Source organism: Dermochelys coriacea, chromosome 9, assembly GCF_009764565.3.
Source record: "Dermochelys coriacea isolate rDerCor1 chromosome 9, rDerCor1.pri.v4, whole genome shotgun sequence".
Lineage (NCBI taxonomy): Eukaryota > Metazoa > Chordata > Testudines > Dermochelyidae > Dermochelys > Dermochelys coriacea.
Window position 1 is genome coordinate 48071383 of NC_050076.1, and position 24325 is coordinate 48095707.

Consider the following 24325-nt stretch of genomic DNA (forward strand, 5'->3'; position numbering starts at 1 on the left):
GGGGCGCCGGCTCTCTCATCCGGCTGCGTCCGTTCTGCCCGTCGGCGCCCCCTGGTGGAAGCCTCGGAAGAGCGGGCTCTGGGCGCGCAGCCGCGAGGCAGGAGGAGGGCGGGGGCTCGCCGCAGCCTTCGCTTCCGGAGGGGAAGCCGGTGCCGGCTGAAGCGATGGCGGCCGGAGGCAGCGAGGCCCGGGTCGCGGACGTGGAGGAGGACGCCTCGCAGCTCGTCTTCCCCAGAGGTGCGCGGGGCCGGGGGACAGAGCCCGGGGAGCAGGGGGAGATTCCCCCGGGAGCTGGGGAGGGGGAGATTCTCCCCCTCTGGAGCTGGGGGCCACATGGGGGGGCCGGGGAGTAGGAGAGGGAGACTCCACCGAGCGGGGGGATGGGGCGCAAGGGGAAAACATGGCCTTCTCCAGCCTGTTGAACCCCAAGTTATCTCCCCCCATTCCTGTATCTGGTTCCCTGTCATTAAAAGGAACAGTTCCCGGGCTGCAAGAAGAGTCCGGAAATCGGGGGCCACTTGACTGCACCCAACCGTGTCAATACAATCTGGCTGCAAATTGGGGTTTGACCCTGTGCTGTGCCTGATCTTCTGGGGAATTAAAGTTCTGAACATGAAGCTCCTGGTGTAATTCTTTATCTGGCTGCAGAGTTTTGGCCTCCTGGCCCTTGTCTGACCCAAAGTTTAACTTGGGAGCTCAGTCACATTTCCCGAGTTGTTGATCATTATAAATCCCCATATATCAAAAATCAGGTAATTTCAAAGAGAAACAATTGTGGAATCTCTGCTAGCTGTGACAGTAGCTCAATCATCATTGTTCTAGCAGGCCATCTGATTCCAGCAGAACGAGTACATCTTTGAAGTGTTGTTTAAATGACATTATATAATGTTTTTCAGCGTATAAAGGAGTATTATTATTACTATTGATTGTACCATGCTGTGCAAATACAGAACAAAGAGACAGTCTCTACTCCAAAGAGCCTTATGTAAAAAACCCTGATCTGTATCAAGCTGGCACAATTAAATGATCCCTGGGTTTGATGTGAGGAACTCTAATTTTTCTACTCTGTGGGCCATGACACAAAGGTATTGCTGCCTGTGAGAATATTTTCAAATTATTATTATTATTTTTTTTTGGAAACCAATTGTTAAGGTTTGAAATGGGGATTACAACTGCCCAGTGGGTTCTGCTGAAAATATTCTGAATCTGAAAAAGATACTAATGTTTGAATAGCTATAGTTGTTCCTTAAAGGTGTCCTCAAAAGGGAAAAAATTGGGTTTATTCTCTTTTTTTTCTTTTCTGATGTAAATGGAGACCCAAAATATTTGCAATCTACTTGCTTTTTAGCATTAGAAATTCATGCCCTGTCTATTCTGGTAGTCACTCTTGATGACAAGCGAACTAGTGAAGTGGTTACAGACCAAGAGCTGAGAGAGAGAAGTTGATCTATGGAGAGGGGAAAGGATTTTTAGTCAGACTGTTTAAAACTTTGTTTTTATTAATGGCTATTTAATTTCAATGACTAAATAACATTTCTAATAAAGGAAGCCTTTTGTTAAACATTCTGCATCCTCCTCCTTTAATTAAGGTGCTAGAAGTAAGCATCCCTAGGACCTCCCAGAAGCTCTCCAGCAAAACTGCAGAAGATCACACTTGCCATTCCTGATTTTTCTAAGATAAAAAACAAGTATTAAAACAAGTTTATTTTAAAGCGAGATACAAGTCCAATTTTTAAAAAGCCTTTTCAGTTTTACCCCTTTAATATTTGCCTTTATTTTGGACCTTTGTGTCAAGTGAGTAATATTAATTACAAAAATATGATTAGCTTATAAGATAGGGTAGGTAATTTAAGTGTGTATGATCAGAAAGTTAAAAATAACTGGAGTGCTACTCAGTATTTTAAATCCAGTTGTGTGGCCTTGGAGGAATTATAGTTACAGTCTCATTAAGAATGGCTTCCAAGTCATGGAGTACAGGATTTTCACAGTCAAAGCTGTACCTGTGGTTCATTTTCCTTCTCCCCAAAGCTATATCCAAGCACGAAACAAAGCATATAGAAATTGGCTTCTTTGTTGATGTACTACTCTTTCTCTCACACTGATACTTGCATACAGAATTTGAAACTGCTGAGACGCTTCTAAATTCAGAAGTGCACATGCTTCTTGAGCATCGTAAACAACAGAATGAGAGTGCTGAGGATGAACAGGAGCTCTCGGAAGTCTTTATGAAAACTCTGAACTACACGGCTCGCTTCAGCCGCTTCAAAAACCGGGAGACCATTGCCAGCGTCCGCAGGTGAGTGGGAGAGTCAAGGAAAGATGATTTTATTGGGGAATTTAGTATGTAATGTGTATGCTGTATTATGAAGTTGAAACATGGTAGTTATTGTTATTCCCAGGAGCAGGGTTGCTGTAGAGCAGTGGTTCTCAACCAACAATCCCCTTTACCTAGTACCCCCGCTCAAAATGGGGCCAGAAGCAGAGCCCTGGGCTGGGTAGCCAGGACCCCTGCGTGGGACTGGGCAGCTGGATCTTGCAGCAGGGCCAGATGCCGGACCCCCACGCAGGCGGTTGGACCGTTGGACACCCCCCTGCGCAGCCAAAGCCTGACCCTGAAACCCCACTGCATGGGGCCAGGCGGCCGGACCCGGACCCTGCTGTGTGGGGCCAGGCGGCCGGACCCGGACCCTGCTGTGTGGGGCCAGGCGGCCGGAGCCTGGGACCCCTGCTGTGCGGGGCCAGGCGGCTTACAGCTGGACCTGGACCCCTGCATGGGACCGGGCAGCCAGACCTGACCCCTGCAGCGGAGCCCCACGTAAAACCTGTGGGTGCTGTAGCAAATTTTGAAATTATTTTTAGCACACCCCTGGGCTGCAGCTGTGTCCTAATGGGGCTGCATGTGGCCCACAGGTTGAGAACCGCTGCTCTAGAGATCTCAGTCATGTTTTTCTGGGGAAGTGAGAGACTTGGTGAGGTTCTGTTAGAGCAGTTTTCAGAGTAGCAGCTGTGTTAGTCTGTATTCGCAAAAAGAAAAGGAGTACTTGTGGCACCTTAGAGACTAACAAATTCATTTGACCATAAGCTTTCGTGAGCTACAGCTCACTTCATCGGATGCATTTGGTGGAAAATACAGAGGGGAGATTGATATACACACACAGAGAACATGAAACAATGGGTTTTATCATACACACTGTAAGGAGAGCGATCACTTAAGATGAGCCATCACCAGCAGCAGGGGGGGAGGGAGGAAATCCTTTCATGGTGACAAGCAAGGTAGGCTATTTCCAGCAGTTAACAAGAACATCTGAGGAACAGTGTGGCGGGGGGGTGGGAGGGAGAAATAACATGGGGAAATAGTTTTACTTTGTGTAATGACTCGTCCATTCCCAGTCTCTATTCAAGCCTAAATTAATTGTATCCAGTTTGCAAATTAATTCCAATTCCGCAGTCTCTCGTTGGAGTCTGTTTCTGAAGTTTTTTGTTGAAGAATAGCCACCCTCAGGTCTGTAATCGAGTGACCAGAGAGATTGAAGTGTTCTCCAATTGGTTTTTGAATGTTATAATTCTTGACGTCTGATTTGTGTCCATGTATTCTTTTACGTAGAGACTGTCCAGTTTGACCGATGTACATGGCAGAGGGGCATTGCTGGCACATGATGGCATATATCACATTGGTAGATGCGCAGGTGAACGAGCCTCTGATAGTTTGGCTGATGTGATTAGGCCCTATGATGGTGTCCCCGAATAGATATGTGGGCAGAGTTGGCAACAGGCTTTGTTGCAAGGATAGGTTCCTGGGTTAGTGGTTCTGTTGTGTGGTGTGTGGTTGCTGGTGAGTATTTGCTTCAGATTGGGGGGCAGTCTGTAAGCAAGGACTGGCCTGTCTCCCAAGATCTGTGAGAGTGATGGGTCGTCCTTCAGGATGGGTTGTAGATCCTTGATGATGCGTTGGAGAGGTTTTAGTTGGGGGCTGAAGGTGACGGCTAGTGGCGTTCTGTTATTTTCTTTGTTGGGCCTGTCCTGTAGTAGGTGACTTCTGGGTATTCTTCTGGCTCTGTCAATCTGTTTTTTCACTTCAGCAGGTGGGTATTGTAGTTGTAGGAATGCATGATAGAGGTCTTGTAGGTGTTTGTCTCTGTCTGAGGGGTTGGAGCAAATGCGGTTATATCGTAGCGCTTGGCTGTAGACAATGGATCGTGTGGTATGATCTGGATGAAAGCTAGAGGCATGTAGGTAGGAATAGCGGTCAGTAGGTTTCTGATATAGGGTGGTGTTTATGTGACCATCGCATATTAGCACCGTAGTGTCCAGGAAGTGGATCTCCTGTGTGGACTGGTCCAGGCTGAAGTTGATGGTGGGATGGAAATTGTTGAAATCCTGATGGAATTCCTTAAGGGCTTCTTTTCCATGGGTCCAGATGATGAAGATGTCATCAATGTAGTGCAAGTAGAGTAGGGGCATTAGGGGACAAGAGCTGAGGAAGCGTTGTTCTAAGTCAGCAATAAAAATGTTGGCATACTGTGGGCCATGTGGGTACCCATCGCAGTGCCGCTGATTTGAAGGTATACATTGTCCCCAAATGTGAAATAGTTATGGGTGAGGACAAAGTCACAAAAGTCAGCCACCAGGTTAGCCGTGACATTATCGGGGATAGTGTTCCTGACGGCTTGTAGTCCATCTTTGTGTGGAATGTTGGTGTAGAGGGCTTCTACATCCATAGTGGCTAGGATGGTGTTTTTAGGAAGATCACCAATGGATTGTAGTTTCCTCAGGAAGTCAGTGGTGTCTCAGCTCTTGTCCCCCACCCCTCACTGTTCCTCAGATGTTCTTGTTAACTGCTGGAAATAGCCTACCTTGCTTGTCACCATGAAAGGTTTTCTTCCCTCCCCCCCGCTGCTGGTGATGGCTCATCTTAAGTGATCACTCTCCTTACAGTGTGTATGATAAAACCCATTGTTTCATGTTCTCTGTGTGTGTATATCAATCTCCCCTCTGTATTTTCCACCAAATGCATCCGATGAAGTGAGCTGTAGCTCACGAAAGCTTATGGTCAAATGAATTTGTTAGTCTCTAAGGTGCCACAAGTACTCCTTTTCTTTTTGTTAGAGCAGTGGTTCTCAAACTTTTTTTGCATTGGTGACCTCTTTCACAAAGCAAGCCTCTGAGTTTGACTCTCCCCCCTTCTAAATTAAAAACATATTTTTTTAAATTTAACACTATTTTAAATGCCGGAGGCGAAGCAGGATTTGGGGGTGGAAGCTGACCACTCGTGAACCCCATGTAATAACCTTTGACCCCCTGAAGGGTCATGACCCCCAGGTTGAGAACCCCTGTAGTAGAGTGGGTAACAAGAGGCCCGAGGTAGGGCCTCCAGAGCTGTTTTGGTATAAATATTTATATGACAGCAGATTGTGGTAGATGGAAAGGACTTTTCTAGCCCTTTTTTTTTTTCAGACGGGGGTGCTTCTGGGGTTATTGTGTGTAATATTTTTGTTCTTACTAGCAGTAATGGGGTTGTATTAATAATAAAATAAATACAACTTATGCTGCCCTTTTTCTCATCCCCATTCCTTGTTCACAGATCTGTCAGCACCATGTCATCAGTTCAGTTTCTTTTACATTCTTTTCCTTTCCTCTGTTTTTTTTTTTATTCCATTTTTCCTATATTCTCACCATCTTCTCTTTCTGCAGTTTGTTGCTCCAGAAAAAGCTCCATAAATTTGAATTGGCATGTTTGGCTAATTTATGTCCTGAGACAGCTGAGGAGGCCAAGGCTTTGATTCCCAGGTGAGAATTTATGTCCTGGCTGGGTTTTATGATTTATGGGTTCTACGATGCAGGAATAAAGGGAAAACTGAGCTGACCTATTGTTTCCCCTTTGTATCCAGTGTTTCACAGCCACAGTGGGTTGGCCTAAAAGGTACAATTCTACATGATGCCAATCAGATAACTGTGTTTATGCCTGGCCCTGCCCATTCCTGAGTGTCCTACCCTTTTAATGTCATGTTCTGAAACTGATCAGTGAAAAGGTGGAGGGAGAAAGATATCTGATTTGCATAATTCAGTGTGGAGGCACATGAGAGCTATAACATGGGGCTTCAGAGTTGTCTGTGTATTATAACACAGGAGGAGGCAGAGATTTTGGATAAATCGTGCAATGCCAGATGGTACCAAAAATGTCTGAGGCACTGGTGTAGAAACATGAGGGAATTCTGGATATTAAAAATGAAAGCACAGGGAAAAGGCTTGTTTCTATCATTACTGTTCTTATCTTGCAGCCTAGAGGGCCGGTTTGAAGATGAGGAGCTACAGCAGATTCTTGATGACATTCAGACCAAACGAAGCTTCCAGTACTAGGACTAATTACCAGCCCGTATTATGAAAAGAAAGATCAGAGAATTTCAAATGTTTCTGTGCACACCAGTCCAATCTAGCTAGCTCCAGGACAGAGTAAAGAGAGTTCTTGATGCACAGTACTTCAGCCTTGGGTCCTGCACAGACACGTTTAAACTGGGGACCACTCTTTGACTTGTTGAATATTGTAAACTTAACAAAGACTCATTTGCGGTGAGAGCCATGGAATCTTGTAAACTCCTGTCTAGGTGGTTTCGATACCTGTTTCCCCCAACTCTCTGTCCCTACCAGGGGAATCTTCAAAGTGTTTTACATTACAGGGCCTAGAATAAGCTTGGTGTGATTCTTCTTTCTTATGAACTCCAGTTACCTAAGGTGGAGAAATTTTGTTCCCATTGGTTTTTGGAAATCCTAGTAGTTTGTAGAATCAGGGATAATAAGATTCTGAGTGTCTTTTGAAATGTTTTTTCAAGAAAATGTTTCTTCCCCCTTCAAGAGTGTATCATTGTTCAGTTTGAATTAAAATGTGATGTTTCTTATTATGTTCCTATACTTTGTAAATATTATCTGATTCACTCCAATTTTAATTATTTAAATCCTATTGAGAAACACTTTGATCTGAAAGGAGGGAATAGTCTCTGGGGAGAGAGGAAGAAAGGTAGTATTCTTGATCCAAACATCAATTGTGATTACTAATACAAATGAATATAAATGAGCAGAATTGTATATTTTGGGAGGGAGAGAAATATGACACTCTTATTAGGTTATGATTGGAAACTTGACATCCAAATCCATAGTGTTGAAAGATCATGCTGCTTTTTAATAGCTGCCTGACTTACCTTGAGTGACACCTATTGACTCAGCAGCAGTAATATAACTTATTCCTTTTAATATCATTATGTCTCCTGGAACATATAAACCAAACATACTTTTCTGATTAACCACAGTAACTTTAATTGGGTCAAAATTATAAGAAAAGGTAAGACGGGCTGAGGTCCTGTATTTTATTAGCTACATCCACCTCGTTTAAATCTTAGATTCAATCTCCAGCTGCAGCTGTCATCAAACAAGTCTTTCATACTCTGCCTCACAGGAGATTTCTGTGACTACCTCAACTAAATGAAAATACTGATCTTTAAAAAACAAATTGAGGTGTTTTAATAAGAACTTCATATCAGAACTCTTACCTCCTAGCCTCATTCCTTTTGGTGGTAAGGAAGCCCTAGCTCGATTATTTGGCTTCTTTGACTTGGTTTCTTTTAAATGTGTATGATTAGATGTGATAGTTGTCTCTTGTTGATATTTAAAAATAAGATGGCAGGCTTTAGAGAATAAATCTAACAGCTTTAGTGAGCTGGATCTGATCCCACAAGGCTTACATCATCCTCTGCTAATAGACTGATAACTACCAAACATTGAAATCCATAATAAATTACAGCTACCACTTTTCAAAGAAGATCAGAAGCAATAAAACAGACAAGATGGTAGGAGGAAGGCCTCCTAGACCAATAAAACCTCTGTGAACTGCTACTGTATGATAAAACTGAACTACTAAACATGTAATAAAGGGGTTGCTAATACTGTATGGTAAGGGTGTTCTCAAAATATGAACAATATTCAGGGCTATTTTATTGTAGAAGGTTTGTGACCCCTTAAATTAGCCAGATGAAAAGATAAATTCATTGCACCTTGGAAAGAATAATTTGAATTATTCAAATGTATTACTAATTCCTAAATAATCTGCAACTGCTCGAGAAAAAGACTAGGCCACTTATGTGGACACCTCATTAAAAATGTCTGTTCAGTGTACAGTTGATGGTCAAGAAGGGAAAATATAGTATAGTAAAACCTCAGAGTTACAAACACCTCGGGAATGGAAGTTGTTTGTAACTGAACAAAATGTTATGGTGGTTCTTTCAAAGGTTTACAACTGAACATTGACTTAATACAATTTTAAAACTTTACTATGCAGAAGAAAATGATAAAGTGAATAGCTTTTTATATACAAGCTGTAGAGCTTATTTCCACAAGATCCTGTAGCCAGTAAGGAGCTTAGTAACACATCTAAAATAATTATACGTCTATATGAATAGTCTTATGCATTTCTGGACAGTATGAGGCACCAGATACTGGACTAGAGATGGACTTCTGATTTGTTAATTTCTGTGTAATATTTTTACCTCCCAGGGTTGCTCACTGAGCTGCTATTCTACGCACCTGCCGATCTATTTGGCAGATAAGTTTTTCTGCATTTATCAGGAGTCTAAAAAATTGCTCAATACAGTTTAACTTAAACAACCAAAGCAACCATGCAGTAGGGAAAGTAAAAATAGAAACAAAAAACAGGTTAAGATGCCAAAAATCCCAGGATGTGAAAGGGGACTCTCCCTGCTGGTCCTCAAACCTATATATTACTGCTTCCTATAGCTGCTTGCATCTTAAAATGAATACTTTAAAAATCCACTTATTTTAAACTATTGCATTCTTAGCTCTTACTAATAATGCCTTAGATATTAAAACTGACAATTCTAAAACTACAGTTTATATTTTATCTTTTGGCCTTTTTTACTTTTAGCATCTGCCTTGGCTGGGACAATGGAAATCAATGTGAAGTCAAGTTCGTTCATTATGATAATTTTCATTCCCTGAAGGCGGAAATGTTTGGGTAGCATACACTGGTAGATGGGGGAAGAGGGATGTTAATTTAGGATTTATGTCCCATGGCTGTGGAATTCTGATATGATCTCAAGCTGCTGGTTACTACCCTTCCCCAGTTAGTCAGCTCTCTCCTAGTTGCTCAGTAGTATTTTCAGGGCATGGCTACACTTGCAGAGGTAGAGCGCTTTGAGTTAAACTCACCTTCAAAGAGCACAGTAGGGAAAGCGCTGCAGTCTGTCTACACTGACAGCTGCAAGCACCGCTGGCGTGGCCACATTTGCAGCACTTGCAGCAGCATTGGGAGCGGTGCATTATGGACAGCTATCCAACAGAGCACCTCGTCCCATTCTGGCACTGCAGCTTCTGGGAAAGGGGTGGGGGGCAGGGCATTCTGGGTCCTGTCCCAACTCCCTGTAATGCATTGGTTTGCATCCTAGCAAACTCTGTGCTTCCGTCCACATCTGGCGCCATCTTTCAACATTTTTTGTCCTGCGCACTCTGTCTTCCCTTTCCGTCTGCAGGAATGGAGCCCAAACTGTTGAGGAGTGTGTTGACGAGTCTCGCCAGCACGTCACGTTTGGCAGTTGAGTTATTCCTTATGATCCAAATTGACAGTGAGGGCTCCGGAGCAGCTGTTTGCCTTGCAGGCTTTGTGGTAGTAACGCATATGACAAGAGTTTGCTTGTGGCATTCACGGACATGCTCACCACCGTGGAATGCTGCTTTTGGGTTCAGGAAACAAGCACTGAGTGGGATCACATTGTCTTGCAAGTCTGGGATGATGAGCAGTGGCTGCAGAACTTTCGGATGAGAAAAGCCACTTTCATGGGACTGTGTGATGAGCTCGCCCCCACCCTGCAGCACAAGAACACAAGATTGAGAGCTGCCGTGATAGTGGAGAAGCAGGTGGCTATTGCAATCTGAAAGGTGGCAACTCCAGACAGCTACTGATCAGTCGCTAACCAGTTTGGAGTGGGAAAGTCGACCATTGGAATCGTGTTGATGCAAGTTTGCAGGGCCATTAATCGCATCCTGCTCAGAAAAACTGTGACTCTGGGTAATGTGCATGACATTGTGGATGGCTTTACGCAAATGGGTTTCCCTAACTGCGGAGGGGCGACAGATGGCACGCATATTCTAATTTTGGCACCAGCCCACCTAGCCTCCGAGTATGTTAATCAGAAGGGATATTTCTCTATGGTTCTCCAGGCACTTGTGGATCCTGTGGGCGTTTGACATTAACGGAGGCTGGCCCAGAAAGGTGCATGATGCACACATCTTTCGGAACACTGGCCTGTTCAGGAAGCTGTAAACCTGGACCTTTTTCCCAGACCAGAACTGGCTCATGAGACTCTATACAGAGAGCCTTGACAGCAAGGAGTGGTTCAACAGGCTGAGCAGGTGCAGAATGACACTGGAGTGTGCTTTTGGCCCTTTAAAGGACCGCTGGCGCTCTCTGTATGGGAAGCTGGACCTGGCCGATGACAGCATCCCTGCGGTTATATCCCCTCCATAACATTTGTGAAGGGAAGGGTGTACGATTCTCTCAGACATGGAACTCAGAGGTTCAACACCTGGAGGCTGAATCTGAACAGCCAGAGAGCAGGGCTATTAGAGGGGCCCATCGCGGGGCTGCAAGGATTAGGGATGCCTTGAGGGAGCAATTTGAGACTGAAAGCCACCAGTAATGTCTGGTACCCTGCATGAAAGTGAAGTGCATGAGAGTAAGAGTGGTTCCAATGTTAGTAGGAATATGTGCCTGTTTCTTTCCTGGGCTAAGGTATCTTTTACTTTATGCAACGATAAAGAATGTTTTCAAAGCCAAAAAATCTATCTATTGAAAAGAAACATAACTGCTTGGGAAACAGAAAGGGCAAAGGGGTGGGGTGGGGAACGGTACAATCACAGATTTGTGTATGTCCTGTTATCATATTCAGCTTCCTCTCTAGAGTGCTGTGCAATGAGTGCTGCACTTCAGGATGGCTATACTGCATGGTGAGGGGGGGTTGAGTGCAGTGGGTAAGGGTCGTAGTTTTCAGGGCTGCGTGGTGAAGCTACAGGTGTTGGAAGCAGCTGGTGGTGGTATGAACCCAGATGTTGGGGAAAGCGGGTTGAAGGTGACATGGGGGCACAAAGGAAAGAGTTTTGGGACAAGGGTTGCGGAGCGGGTGGGGCGGGCACAGTAGTGCTCTGCCTGCATAGCTACAAGCTCCTGGATAGAGTCCGCTTGGTGCTCCATTATGCTTATCAGCCAATCCGTGCTTCGCAGCTGGAGCACCGCGCTTTTGTGCCCGCGCTCCTCATTTTGCTGGCAGATTCTCCTTTCACTGTCCCGCACTACTGCACTTTTTGATTTTCATTACTTGAATGCTGCATTACTTCATGCAACGTGACTTCCTTGCTTCTACATGGCCTCTTTCTGATTTTTTTGGAGTCTTTCAGCCGATAACATGGACGGTTGAGATCTCTGGGTTGCATCTGTAAAGGCAAAATGCAACACTTAGCAGAGGCAGCATTGTTTACACGGGACAGAGCAATGATTCCCCTGTACTTAAGGGCAAGCACAGTCTACACAACAGCGTAATTTGCCCGTCCCAAAGCGAGCGCATATAACCCATGGGAGCCCCAAAATGGTGCACAGGGTCAAGCATGACTGATTGTTTCATGGCTGTACTGTCCTAGGGGTTTCTGTAACTTGGGAAGCGCCAACAGCTGCAGGGGCCACTATACTGAATGCTGTCCCCACACTTTCCAAAGGAGTTCGCCCTGGAAGATATCTCACTGCTGAGGGTGACCTGGGAAACAAAGGAGGGTCTTCTACTTCAATGCGGCTTCCATCCTGGCCCATAGCTTGCCTGTGTGCATGGTCAGCCTGCCCCTCATGGTACAGTGGCACAGACAAGTTAGCCTTACTGAGGCAAGGACCACAGTGGCTCTCCTGAGAAACCTGCGCAAGTTTTGGATGAGACCTCTGAAGAGATCACCGGGGCTGATTACTGCTATGTGAGAGAGCACATAAATGCCCTTTTCTGCATCTAGGCATGCATATAGCCCTAACCCTCCTCACCTCAAGAGCCCGCATCAAATAACTTCCTTCCCAAAATAAAAGCCGCTTACCGGGTACCTCCTCTGGTGTTTGTCCTTCCCCAAGCACTGACCGCCGCGACTGGCTACCTTTCTTCTGGCTTGAGAACAGCTCCTGGTTGCATGCATCTAGGGATTCTGGGGTGTCTTTCTCCGCCTCAGGACCCTTGCTCCTGCTTTGCTCCTCCTCCTGCCTTGTTGAAGGCTCTGAAGTGTCCATGATGGTCCTCGGAATGGAGGTGGGGTTGCCCCCAAGTATCGCATCCAGCTCTTTGTAGAAACGGCAGATTGCAGGGGCTCCGGAGCAGCTGTTTGCCTTGCAGGCTTTGTGGTAGGCATTCTGCAGCTCCTTCACTTTAATCCTGCACTGCAGTGCGTCCCGGTCATGGCCCCTTTCCTCATGTCCCTTGATATCTGCCCGAAGGTATCATAATTCCTATGGCTGGAGTGCAGCTGGGACTGGACAGCTTCCTCCCCTTGAACACTGAGGAGGTCCAGCACCTCGCCATTACTCCATACTGGGGATTGCCTGGTGCATGGAGGCATGATCCTGTGGAAAGATTCGCTGATAGCACTCCATGCCTGCCTGAGCAAAGAGGAAGGGGATTTTCAAAATTCCCAGAAAATTTTAAGGGTGGGTCTGACGGTTGGTCAGCTGAGGGCAGGGCAGTCGAGTTCAAAGTGATGACCAAAGTGGCTAGAACTGGCATTGTGGGACGCTTGTGGAGGCCGATCAGAGCGCCCTAACAGACCGGGGCATCCACACTGGCAGCTTGGCGCTCCAGCGGGGGCACACCAAACGTTATTCCACTCACTGAGGTGGAGTACCAGGAGCGCTCTAGCTGCGGAGTCAGAGCGCTCTACGTGCCTGGGTAATATGGACGGGTAGTGAGCTAGTGCGCCCAGGGCTCCTTTAATGCACTCTAACGTGCAAGTGTAGCCACGCCATCAGATTCAGGTGGTTCCCCCTCCTCACACCAGTCAGAGAGCACTGGCCGGTATGGGGGTGGGAGGAGCAGTTCCTTCCTTCTGAGCCAGGACTCCTAAGTGCAGGAACAGATCTCAGCAGTCCTCAAACTGTGGATTGTGACCCCCCCCCCCAAAGTGAGCGGCAACCGTATTTTAAAGAGGTCACCAGGGCTGCCTTAGACTTGTTCACAGCCTGGGGCCGAAGCTGAAGCCTGAGGGCCTCAGGTTACGTGCCCCCTGCTTGGGAGTGAAGCCCTGCCCTAAGGCTTTGGTCTTGTCCCCCCCCCACCCCACCTGAGGTGGTGGGGTTGGCGCAGGCTCAGGCTTCAGTACCGCCTCCTGGCGTCCTATCGTACTTCTTGTTGTCAGAAGGGGATCTCAGCGCAACGACGTTTAAGAACCCCGGGAGCAGAGCGTAGACCACGCTACTTCTCTGTACGCATGCGTGCCCCACTTGCGGCTCTGTCCATGTCGGCTCGCCCCTGCATCAACTGCACGCACTCGCACCATGTACCACCGGGCTCCCCTTGCGCTTGCGCAGAGGCGGTCTTGGCCGCCGCGGCGTCCCTCTCCTCGACCGGGTCCTCCCCGGCGCCTTGGAGCGTACTGACGTAGAGCGCGTGCACCGCCCCGGTCGTTGGAGGGGAAAAGATGGCGGGCGGTCGCGGTGGGGGCTCGTGAGGCAGCGGCTTCCGGGCCAGGGGGAGTGTAGAGAGCGGCGCGGCAGCGGGGTCCGGTGGCGGGGATAAGAAAACAGTCGGACGGTGAGTGCAGCTAAGTGACCGGCCGCCTGGGGTGGTGCAGTGTGGCCGGGCGGTGTGGCTCCTCCGCCATTTTCAGGCCGTGAGGCTGGGGAGAAGGGGGCCTAGTGCCTGGGTCGGGCAGGGGAGGGAGGAGCTCCGGAGATGGGGAACGAGGGCGCGGAGCCTTGAGAGGTCAGTGTGGCTTGGGTTTGAGGCCCGTCGGCTACGGGAACCCCAGGGCCTGGAGCGGGTTCCTGGAGAGCCAGCTGGAGGCTGTGATGGGAGCCTGGAAGTAGCACGAGAGCTCGTGGGGGGAGGAAGGCGGGTGGCCCCATCGCCCCTGGACAGAAGTTTCTGCTTCATCTTGCTTTTCCTCCTGCTGCCTGTGGGTTAGGAGACCCCATGCCTGTTGAGTGTTATCTGTGCTGTTTGGCCTCGGCCATATGGCATAAATGGAACCATGTAGGGCTGGCGATTGTTATAAGTTTATTTTGCAGAGTACATTAGACTTAATTGCAATATGATCCATCTCTGTGGTTTTACAAATGCAAACTTATTCTTTGCATAGCAAAAAAAACTTGATCCACTAAAATCAGAACTCAACATTTTAGACAGAGAGAAAACCTTAAAGTTTTGTTTCTTCAGGAATTAGATGGTATTTCTCTTTCTATATGTAACTTACGGCTTGATATGACTCCTTCTTGCTATGATTAAGTAGCCCTACATTCCTTGTAAGTGATACTACTCTGTATTTGTATACCATCTTTTATCTGACCATATTAACTGAATAACAAAGTCTAATGTAGGTAAGTAGTTCGGCACCCTACCTTTTTGTATTTAACTGAACCCTGAATTAATTTCCTAATCAAAAGCATGATCCTGGAGGGTATTTTTCTAACAATGGGGAGAGCTGAAGCAGATCAGCATCTACCATTCCAGCTTTCTAAAGCTGAAGTTTTGATGCTGGAAAATACTTTCTGACTAAACTCTTTGAAGGGAGAGATTCAAGAGTGTACATAGTTTTTCATCTCCAATCCTACTAGATTGTATTTCTTTATTGAACAGATTACATTAAAAATTTAAGAGTATTTTAACCCTTCTGACAAATAATTTCGGAATCCCTGCCGTATGAACACTGAGCCTTATTAACTTGTGGACCACATGTCATCTTTAAGTGAGTTTACTGATCAACAACTTGTTAGATACTGTCAAACAAATTAAACACACACTTGTATGAGAATGAGTCACAACTAATTAAAGTTAATTCTTGCTATTTATCATTTCACAACATTCTTTACTAAAAAAAACAGTTGCAAGATTAATCCTGCATTTTAGTAATTGATCTTGTATTCAAATATGTACACTTTTGTTGGTTTTCTAATAAATACCACTGTAAACTAATGGTATATCGAGTGTTAATTTGAGTTCTCTCACTTACAGTGGTTTGGTTTAGCGGTCTTTTGTATATCTGGTAAATTTTCCAAACTCTGTTTTTGAATGCTGGAAGCTAAAAAAAAAATTGGACAATAGAATACTTATAATGTATCTTTAAGATTTTAATTATGTGGGTCTATCACTTTTTAGTGCAGGAATTTAAAATGTATACTTGCAAGTTATAAGAGTTTTTTACAAAGCTAAATAATGTTAGAAATATTGAATATGTTTATGAAATATACAAAATCAGGTTTTGTTGAGATTTAAAATCTCCCTTGCGGTTGTTTGTGTTCAGATACTGAAGCATTGTGCTAGAAAACTGGCAAATGAAACCTGCTTGTTTATTTTCATTGTCCAAGGTTAGTGCAAAAAGTAAACATCAGCAATGAAATTGGACTTTAACAATGTTCAGTTTTAATCAAATTGATTGGTAGAGCAGGTAAGATTTTAACTTTTAGCAAAGTTTTAACATGACTTAACTTAAAGTTTTTCCCCTCTTCCCTACCCTAACAAGTGCTTAAGGATTGGATCACAAACAAAATTGGTTTATTTTACTGTCCTAAAACTTTTTGTGTACTTTATGTATTTTTGATATGTATTCATTATATATGAAGAGTCACCTAGTGTTGACAAGGACTCAGAGTAGTGTGAAATCCAACATTATGCTATTCTTACTCCTGGGCTTATAAAACTATTCAAAATTTAATTGAATGCCAATTCTGATTCAACCTACGTTCCACATCCTAATCTGTTTGCAGTTGTAGTCCAGTTGTGAAACTTGTAGTGTATTACATGGGGACATAGCATGTGTGTGCAGCATATATCCTTTCCTGCTGACTAGATTCTCATCTGTTGTTTAACTTTACCATTGCTAATATCAGACGTTCTTTAACATAAATTGCCGTATGCAGCATTTTTGCATTTGTGACCTGAAATTACAGCACAGAGGTGCATATTGGTAGATTGAGGGTTGTGGTGGGATGAGAGGAAACCTGAATGTCTAATGTTATAGCAGAAACATGCACCTTTTGGGGAAGGAGGGGAAGCAAGGAATGGGACAAATATTTCAGGCCTATACATGTATGAGAAGCAAAACCTGTCACCAGCCTAATATTTTTGTTCTTTGAATGCCACCTGTGACCTACTGATTTGAAAATCTCTGTTCATTTTCAAGCACATCTGGGACCTCCACGCTTCAATCCTGGGTTTGCTACTATTGACTCACTGTATGTCCCTGAGTAACTGTATCTTTTCTCAGATGGGTATAATACCATATCTAGCTCAGATGGTTATGATTAACATTTTTAAAGCCCTGTGTAAATGCAAAGTGGTACTACAGCTTACAGAAAACTCATTTTATGCTTTAAAACTAACAATACAAACAGTGGTCAGTTAACTACTACTTCAACGCTTAGTTGAACAGTCGGCCGTAGCAATCTTTCGCAATTTGGTCTGTTCCTGTGCAGCTGCAAGGGTTTGACAGCCTGAGAGTCCAACATCAGAACAGACTTGATGAACCCATGTAATAGGGGGTGTGCTTCTGTGCTGCCTCCACCCCTTGCTTTGTGGAATTTTATCCCAACAGTTACAAGCCAGTCAGTTTACCTGCTTTCCCTATATTGTCTCTGTGTAGCAACTACTTAAATAGGAGCAACATGGGTCTGAAGGAAGTCTACACATTCACAATGGAAATTGACTGCAAATACACTCTGGCCTATATAGGAAATGATGTAGATCTAGTGACTCTCAGTGTATGTCTACACTACTGGTGCTACAGCGCTGCAGATAAGCTGCTATAGCACCATAGCATAGACACTTGCTACCGCAACAGAAGGGGTTTTTCTGTTGCTGTAGTTAATCCACCCCCTTGAGAGGCTGTAGCTAGGTTAATAGAATAATAATTCTTCTGTCGATCTAGTGATGTCTATACCTGAGCTCAGGACAGCTCAACTATGTGTCTCTGGTGTGAGAATTTTTCAGACTGTGAAATAGTGACATAGCTAGATCAACCTAAGCTTTGGATATAGACCAGACCTTACACTCACACTGGGATTTTCAAAGGAACCTAACAGAGCAGGGTGCCCACCGTTTCCTAACTCTTAGGCTTCTTCGAAAAGCCCAATATTTTAATTAAAGGCTGCATATCTTGGTGTTGAAAAAAACATGTAACTTAAAAATAAAACCAAATTTCACTGTTTCAGATGCTTGTCCATTAAGATGTCTTGTAATTTGCCAAGTGGGGAAAATGAGGGTAATACAGTAATAATTTGAATAAAACAAAAAGAACAGGCATACTTGTGGCACTTTAGAGACTAACAAATTTATTAGGGCATAAGCTTTTGTGGGCTACAGGACACTTCATCAGATATATAGAATGGAACATATAGTAAGAATATGTATGTCTGTGTGTGTATATAAAAACACACACACACACACACACACACACAGAGAAAGTGGAAGTTGCCATACAAACTGTAAGGGGCTAATTCATTAAGATGAGCTATTATCAGCAGGAAAAAAAACTTTTGTAGTGATGATCAAGATGGCCCATTTAGGCAGTTGACAAGAAGGTGTGAGGATACTTAACATGGGGAAATAGATTCAATATGTGTAATGACCCAGCCACTCCCAATCTCTATTCAAACCCAAGTTAATGGTATCTAATTTGCCTATTAATTCAAGATCAACAGTTTCTCATTGAAGTCTGTTTTTGAAGCATTTCTGTTGCAAAATTGCCACCCTTAAATCTTTTACTGAGTGGCCAGAGAGGTTGAAGTGTTCTCCTACCGGTTTTTGAATGTTAGGATTCCTCATGTCAGATTTGTGCCCATTTCTTCTTTTGCGTAGACTGTCCGGTTTGGACCATGTACATGGCAGAGGGACATTGCTGGCACATGATGGCATATATCACATTGGTAGATGTGCAGGTGAACGAGCCCCTGATGGCATGGCTAATGTGACTAGGTCCTATGATGGTGTCACTTGAATAAATATGTGGACAGAGTTGGCATCGGGCTTTGTTACAAGGATAAGTTCCTGGGTTAGTGTTCCAAAAACCTCTTGTCCACACACTATGTAAAGAAACTGTGGTAGAACTACCTGCTCAGGTATTTTTTGGATTATCACTAAAAAAAGTTTTTTTTCCTGCTGATAATAGCTCATCTTAATGAATTATTTTCAGAGTAGCAGCCATGTTAGTCTGTATCCGCAAAAAGAAAAGGAGTTAGTTTCTAAGATGCCACAAGTACTCCTTTTCTTAATGAATTAGCCTCTTACAGTTTGTATGGTAACTTCCACCTGTGTGTGTGTGTGTGTGTGTACACAATCTTCTTACTATGTATTCCATTCTGTGCATCCGGTGAAGTGGCTATAGTCCACAAAAGCTTATGCTCTAATAAATTTGTTGGTCTCTAAGGTGCCACAAGTACTCCTGTTCTTCTTGCGGATACAGACTAACACGGCTGCTACTCTAAACCTGTCATTAAATAAAACAAATCTCAACTTAGTATGTTAATGTGAGAAGAAACCTTTTAAATATACTTTTTTAAAAAAACTTGTCAAACTTTATCAATGCAAATTTGAAGACTGAATGTTCCCATGGAATCTGATTGAGATCACAAAAGAAAGATACAGAGGAGACTTTGGGAACGTTTCATGATAGTCCAATTCTAAGCCGTTTTGTAGCTGGGCAGGTAGTTCTACCACAGTTTCTTTAAATAGTGTGTGGATAAAAGGTTTTTAGATGTGACTAAACTATGCTGTTGGCTACAAAGAGAAATGTTATCTTGAAATGGTTTCAACTGTAGTACATACAGGACTTGAGTTAAATAATTTTGTAAAAATATTTTTATTCACAGATATATGAAATACTAGTAGTTTTCTTTTTTTTTTTTTTCCACCCAAAAATAAAAGATCTTCCCATTCTTTTTCTGGTTTTGTATATACTGTAACAAGCCACCTCTACCTATATTTTTCCCAATACAGAAGGAGAATTTCCTTTTCTTATCTTCCATTTCATTTTCTAATCCAGATATAAACCTTCCATACAGTACTGTTACTAAATCTGAACATATTTTTTTCATTCAATTTGTTTTGGAGAAGTGTGCTCCAAAATTTAATAATACATTAGTATGCAGTGCAGTTGTAGCCTTGTTGGTCCCAGGATATTAGAGAGACAAGGTGGGTGAGATAAATTTTATTGCACCAACTTTTGTCACGCCAAAATGCACAATGGAACTGTAACCCACTAACCCCCTGTTTTTGTCCTACGAGTGCAAAGGTGTTAATGGGCCATTTTACCTTGAATGCACAAAAAGAAAAGGAGGACTTGTGGCACCTTAGAGACTAACCAATTTGTTTGAGCATAGACTTCCGTGAGCTACAGCTCACTTCATCGGATACCTTGAATGGTCCCTTATAATATATCAGGAATGGCCAAATTTACAGACCCTCCGAGCCGCATATGATAATCTTCAGAAGTTCAAGAGCCACAACACATACACAACCTACCTCATGGGGCGCCGTCTACCAGGGTGCGGGGCTTCTTCTCTGATGTCCCCCCGCTGGGCTAAAGCCCCTAGCTTCCCCCCTGCCCAGTGTTGTAGGTGGAGAATGAGGGGGAGAGTGTGTTGGGGGGCTCCAGGAGCTGCACTTTAACAGTAAAAGAGCTGCATGCAACTCAGGAGCCACAGTTTGGCCATGCCTGTAATATGTGCTAAGTACTTATGCTAAACAGTCTGTTGTACCTTGCATGGCAGTGAAATGGGAATACCTTTTCCAGACTTGAAGAAGAGTTCTGTGTAGCTTGAAAGTCTCTTTCTTTCACCAACAGAAGTTGGTCCAATAAAAGATTACCTCACCCATAATGTGTTTGTAAGAGCTTGTTGGTATTTTGTCATAGTCTCATTGTGGTTCTCTAAAGGAAAACTAAATGTAATGTTCTCATTAGTACGTTTCACTATAAAAAGTTAGTAATATATTCCTTAAACACTTCTTTTCCATGTTTGTGAACTAAATTTAAAAAACAATAGAATTTTTGCTTAAACAAATCAGACTGGAGCATCTGCAGGGAAGTATCAGTATAATAGCTGTGAAACAGTTAATTATGGACTTAGTTAATATATAACATATCTTTTACTACAGGGGTTCTCAACCTTTTTCTTTCTGAGGGCCCCCTCCCCAACGTACTTTTAAAAACTCCAGGGCCTACTTGTGCCACAATAACTGGTTTTCTGCATATAAAAGCCAGGGCTGGTGTTAGGCGGTAGCAAGCAGGGCAATTGCCTGGGCTCCTGCAAAGTTATATTGCTCAGGCTTTGACTTCCATTCTGGGTGGTGGGGTTCAGCTTTCTACTCTGGGGCCAGCAAGTGTAATGCTGGCCCTGCTTGGTGGTGATGCCCCCCCCAAACCTGCTCACAGCCCCCAAGGGGGCCCTGAATCCCTGTTTGAGAACCACTGTTTTAGTACATATTTCACCAGGTTAAAAGTAATTGTTGCAGTTTTTTAAGGTGATTAAGTTAAATCTTATTTAAATATTTATGAATAGTTTTTTGTGCTCTTCACAGCCCCAGTCTGGTTCCAGTTCTCTCTCAACATTGACTGCCCTTGCCTTGCTTTCAAAATCATTACTTCATTAAACAGAAGTGGTCATAGTTATAAAGGTGAGGAATGAAGAAGCTTCCATACTAAACACTGAGCTGTGTGATCGGATCTTGAGAAATACCTAGGAAGTCCCAATAGTGGGAAATTCAGTGATCTGAATCCCTTGGGATTGGGCCACCTAATTTGTACAAAACTTTTCTTGCAAGTTGTTTCCCAAAATGTCTTAAATGAGGATGACAAATGATACAGAAAGAAGAGATCCTTGTAGAGACTTAAAAAGTAAGACCAAAGATTGAATAGGTGTGGAGTCTGAATTATTCTTTTAAGGGTCTGATTTAAAGAATCAGGCCTGTAAATATGCTGAATCATAGCATGCATGTTGTGAAATGTTAGTACAGTCTATCCCTGATTTACTGAGCTTGCAGTTAAGAAACTCCTACTTAATTGGCGGCAAACTCTGTCCCTCAGGGTTACTGACAGAAGCAGAGCTTTCAGAGACATGGCTTGCTGACATCTCCAAGGCAGGCTGATTGAAAGTAGGAAAGAAGGATGTTATAGGACTTCAGGCCTGGAGAGATCTTAAAGTTGTTAGGATTGAAGCTCCCTTCTACTACTAAACCTGTCATTCCTTACAGAAACTGTCTTCCTATATTTGAAGAAAATCTTTTGTTGAACTCCTGATCTTACAAAGGTTTGGCAGGGGGTTGATTACACAAGATGTTTGTGAACTTGCGCTTCCACTATATGATTTCAGTGAACTATAAGGTGTTACTGCCACCTACCTACCTACGTTAGCCTCGTACTTTTGTATCATTTGATGCCGTTTAATAAAGTTTAAATCTAGTCACTGAGTGGTATGGGGTATACAAAATATATGTATTCTTACAAATGTTTCTTATAATTTAACAACAATATAGCTTCTTATCCCTATGGGAAGTCTAGAAGAAGCAGTTTTTGATTCTAGAATCCTCAAAGATATGGTGGTTGTTCATGAGTGTATTTATGGAACATGTTTATAAATAAAATTTTGGGTTTTGAATTTAGCATTCAATAAAACAGTAATGCATTCTTCCTGTTTCCTTTGCTTCAGTCTTAAAATTGCACAAAATAATTGCTCAAGTTTTCCAGTGTGACAAGTAGGCTTTTCTTTCATTTTCTGAGAGTTTATCTTGGTCTGTCTCCCCACTTTTTTTTGTCGTTACACCAATAATTACTTGCCGACCAGTAAATTGTGACTTTGAACAACAAGAAGTGATCATGAAGATTTCTTATGTACTGTCAGATACTCACAGAAGTCATGCTTTCCCAGAAATATCCTTTTATGTATCCATCTAAATTTTGTAAGGTGTTTAAATTCCAGTATTGCTGTACACAAGGATTTAGTGTGGCAACCATAGTATGGACCAGTGAACTTATTTTATGTAAGCATTACAATACATCTCTTTTGAAAAGCATTAACAGTCTCTAGGTTGGGTGTTTAAAAAGTGAATGTTTTATCCAAAGGTGCCAGCAATGCCATTAGAACAAACATCAGGCCCAGGATTGCCAGAAGCAGTGCTGTTTAGAAACATAATCACTTGGAGCTTGGAAACTCATTTGTCAACATACGTTTCTTGGACCTCAGCAGTAGTTCATTCTTTCCTGGATTAATGCAGCACCCAGTTCTAGTGGAGGAAGATTATCTACATCTTTCTCCTCGAGTTGTGCCAAAGGAAATCTAGTTTAGCCCAACTATGGGCTAAGCTCTAGAAATAACTTGAGCCAGAATACAAATCCAAAAACTGAGTTTTATCTTTAACTAAATATTCATAAATTAAGAATAGATTACATCTTCAGAACAGTTCTTAGTCATGTCTGACACTATTTCACTATGTCTGTAACTTTAACTTGTGCTGCTTTCTCTAAAAGGTACCATGTATTACCCCTAGGAAGTCCAATCTGACTAGCTTAGGACACATGGGATATTTAGTTCACTATCTAAATGCATGTTGAGGGACATTCAAAGATGTATGGTATCTTTTTAATTTAAAAACCATAACTTGTAATGATATGATTAGAATATACCTTGTGCCTTGAAAATGAGGTGATTAGTATACTCTTTTACCTCCTCACTCTCCAGACATGAATGATGATTGAAGGTTTTAATTCTGGTCCTTCAGTATGGACACCTTGACCACATATTCCTGCAATATCTTTTGACGATGAAGACAATGCATTTGGTCTTGGAGTTAACCAGTATTGCTTTATGATTAACCAACATATGTCAGAGCTTTAATAAGTTCACCAATGTGCTGTGATTGATTTTTGTGATCAATAGTAGGAATGGTAGTAGCTCTTCTAGCATATTAGGTGGGCTCAAATTTTTTTTTTTACTGTTGTCTTCTAGAATTTATTAGAACAGCATTAGATGACATAGGAGTAGAAAATGTGAGCCTGCCTACACTAGTTCTCCTACATTTGATGAGCTGCACCAGTAATAGTGCAAGGGAAATTTCCAAAGAAAATACTAATGTAGATGCATCCACAGACACACACAAAGCAAGCCTCAGTATTGATTTTGAAGTCTGGGGTGCTTGTCCATTTTTGGATCAGTAATACTTAGCATATGGAGAAACATCTTGGGATTCGTGAAGATTGTTACTTCTCTTTGGGAAATCAGACTTGAGGCCACATCATCTTAAATTGTACTCCTAGATTTCCCAAGGCCATTAAAACCTCATGACAAATATTTCTGAAAAGGTAAATACAAGGATTCTTTAAAGTGGATTTTCAGCCTGTATCCGGCTCAGGAGGCAGAACCAGACATTTTAGTCATTGGCAGAGAGGGCATGACCTGGAGCTTTGGCCAGTTTGAGAATTTCTGAGGCTACAGCTAAAGAACTGCTTAATTTAACTTTGATTTCAGAAGATTTCTGAACCATTTAATTAAAGCTATTGCATTTATTCTCAACAGGGGAAAAAAAACCCAAAAACCTGCTACCCAGAAGTTGAATCCTTCCTTTGAGAAGGACTGTATCATCCATTGCTCCTAACATGAAGTGTGTCTAAACTGCAATGTTGGAAATATCACATTCTCCATTACAGGTTACATCCTTGTCCTGATTTCTAGTGTTAAATAAAAAGAGGCAATTAGGCGGTCTACATCACCCGGTTTGAATGAAACAAACATTTGGGATCAACCAATCTATTTCAGAGACCTTATGGGTGTATAAAGCAAATAGATCCCTAGGATTAACCAACCAAACACTACTCATGAGAAAGCTGATAGAGATCCATGGATGTCTGTACCTTAGGCAGTCTCGGTGGACTATTGTTTTTTACCATTGCTGGTCAAATATGGAGCTGTTTGAGAGAATTCAAACTGTAATACGTTTTAGCTCGTCCATTGTGTCTATCAAGAATTTATGTTTGGGAGTATTTTTCTCAGTTAAGTTTATTCACTTCCTGCCAAAGCTTATGGAGAAAAATGTGTCAATTTCAG

At 43.1% G+C, this 24325-nt stretch overlaps 2 protein-coding genes across 8 annotated transcripts in view; both read left to right on the forward strand.

The window, feature by feature from the left end:
- Positions 1–6896, forward strand: POLR2D (RNA polymerase II subunit D). Its single transcript, XM_038415845.2, has 4 exons — positions 1–237; positions 2116–2296; positions 5692–5787; positions 6279–6896. The coding sequence occupies exons 1-4, from the start codon at positions 165–167 to the stop codon at positions 6355–6357; spliced, it is 429 nt and encodes a 142-aa protein (XP_038271773.1). The 5' UTR covers positions 1–164; the 3' UTR covers positions 6358–6896.
- Positions 6897–13565: 6669 nt separating this feature from the next.
- WDR33 (WD repeat domain 33) overlaps positions 13566–24325 on the forward strand; it is a 102812-nt gene continuing 92052 nt past the window's right edge. For 3 of the 7 annotated variants that reach the window (XM_043492982.1, XM_038415212.2, XM_038415210.2), the window contains exon 1: positions 13671–13829. The gene's annotated coding sequence lies outside the window, so the exon portion shown is untranslated. The other 4 variants (XM_043492981.1, XM_038415209.2, XM_038415208.2 and 1 more) reach the window with 3 other exon arrangements.

What these genes read in the sequence shown, in the direction of transcription:
- POLR2D (XM_038415845.2), top strand. Translation starts at nt 165, where the DNA reads ATGGCGGCCGGAGGCAGCGAGGCCCGGGTCGCGGACGTGGAGGAGGAC. An exon ending in ACCATTGCCAGCGTCCGCAG is followed by an intron (nt 2,297 to 5,691) that starts GTGAGTGGGAGA and finishes CTCTTTCTGCAG; the next exon opens with TTTGTTGCTCCAGAAAAAGC. An exon ending in GCCAAGGCTTTGATTCCCAG is followed by an intron (nt 5,788 to 6,278) that starts GTGAGAATTTAT and finishes CTTATCTTGCAG; the next exon opens with CCTAGAGGGCCGGTTTGAAG.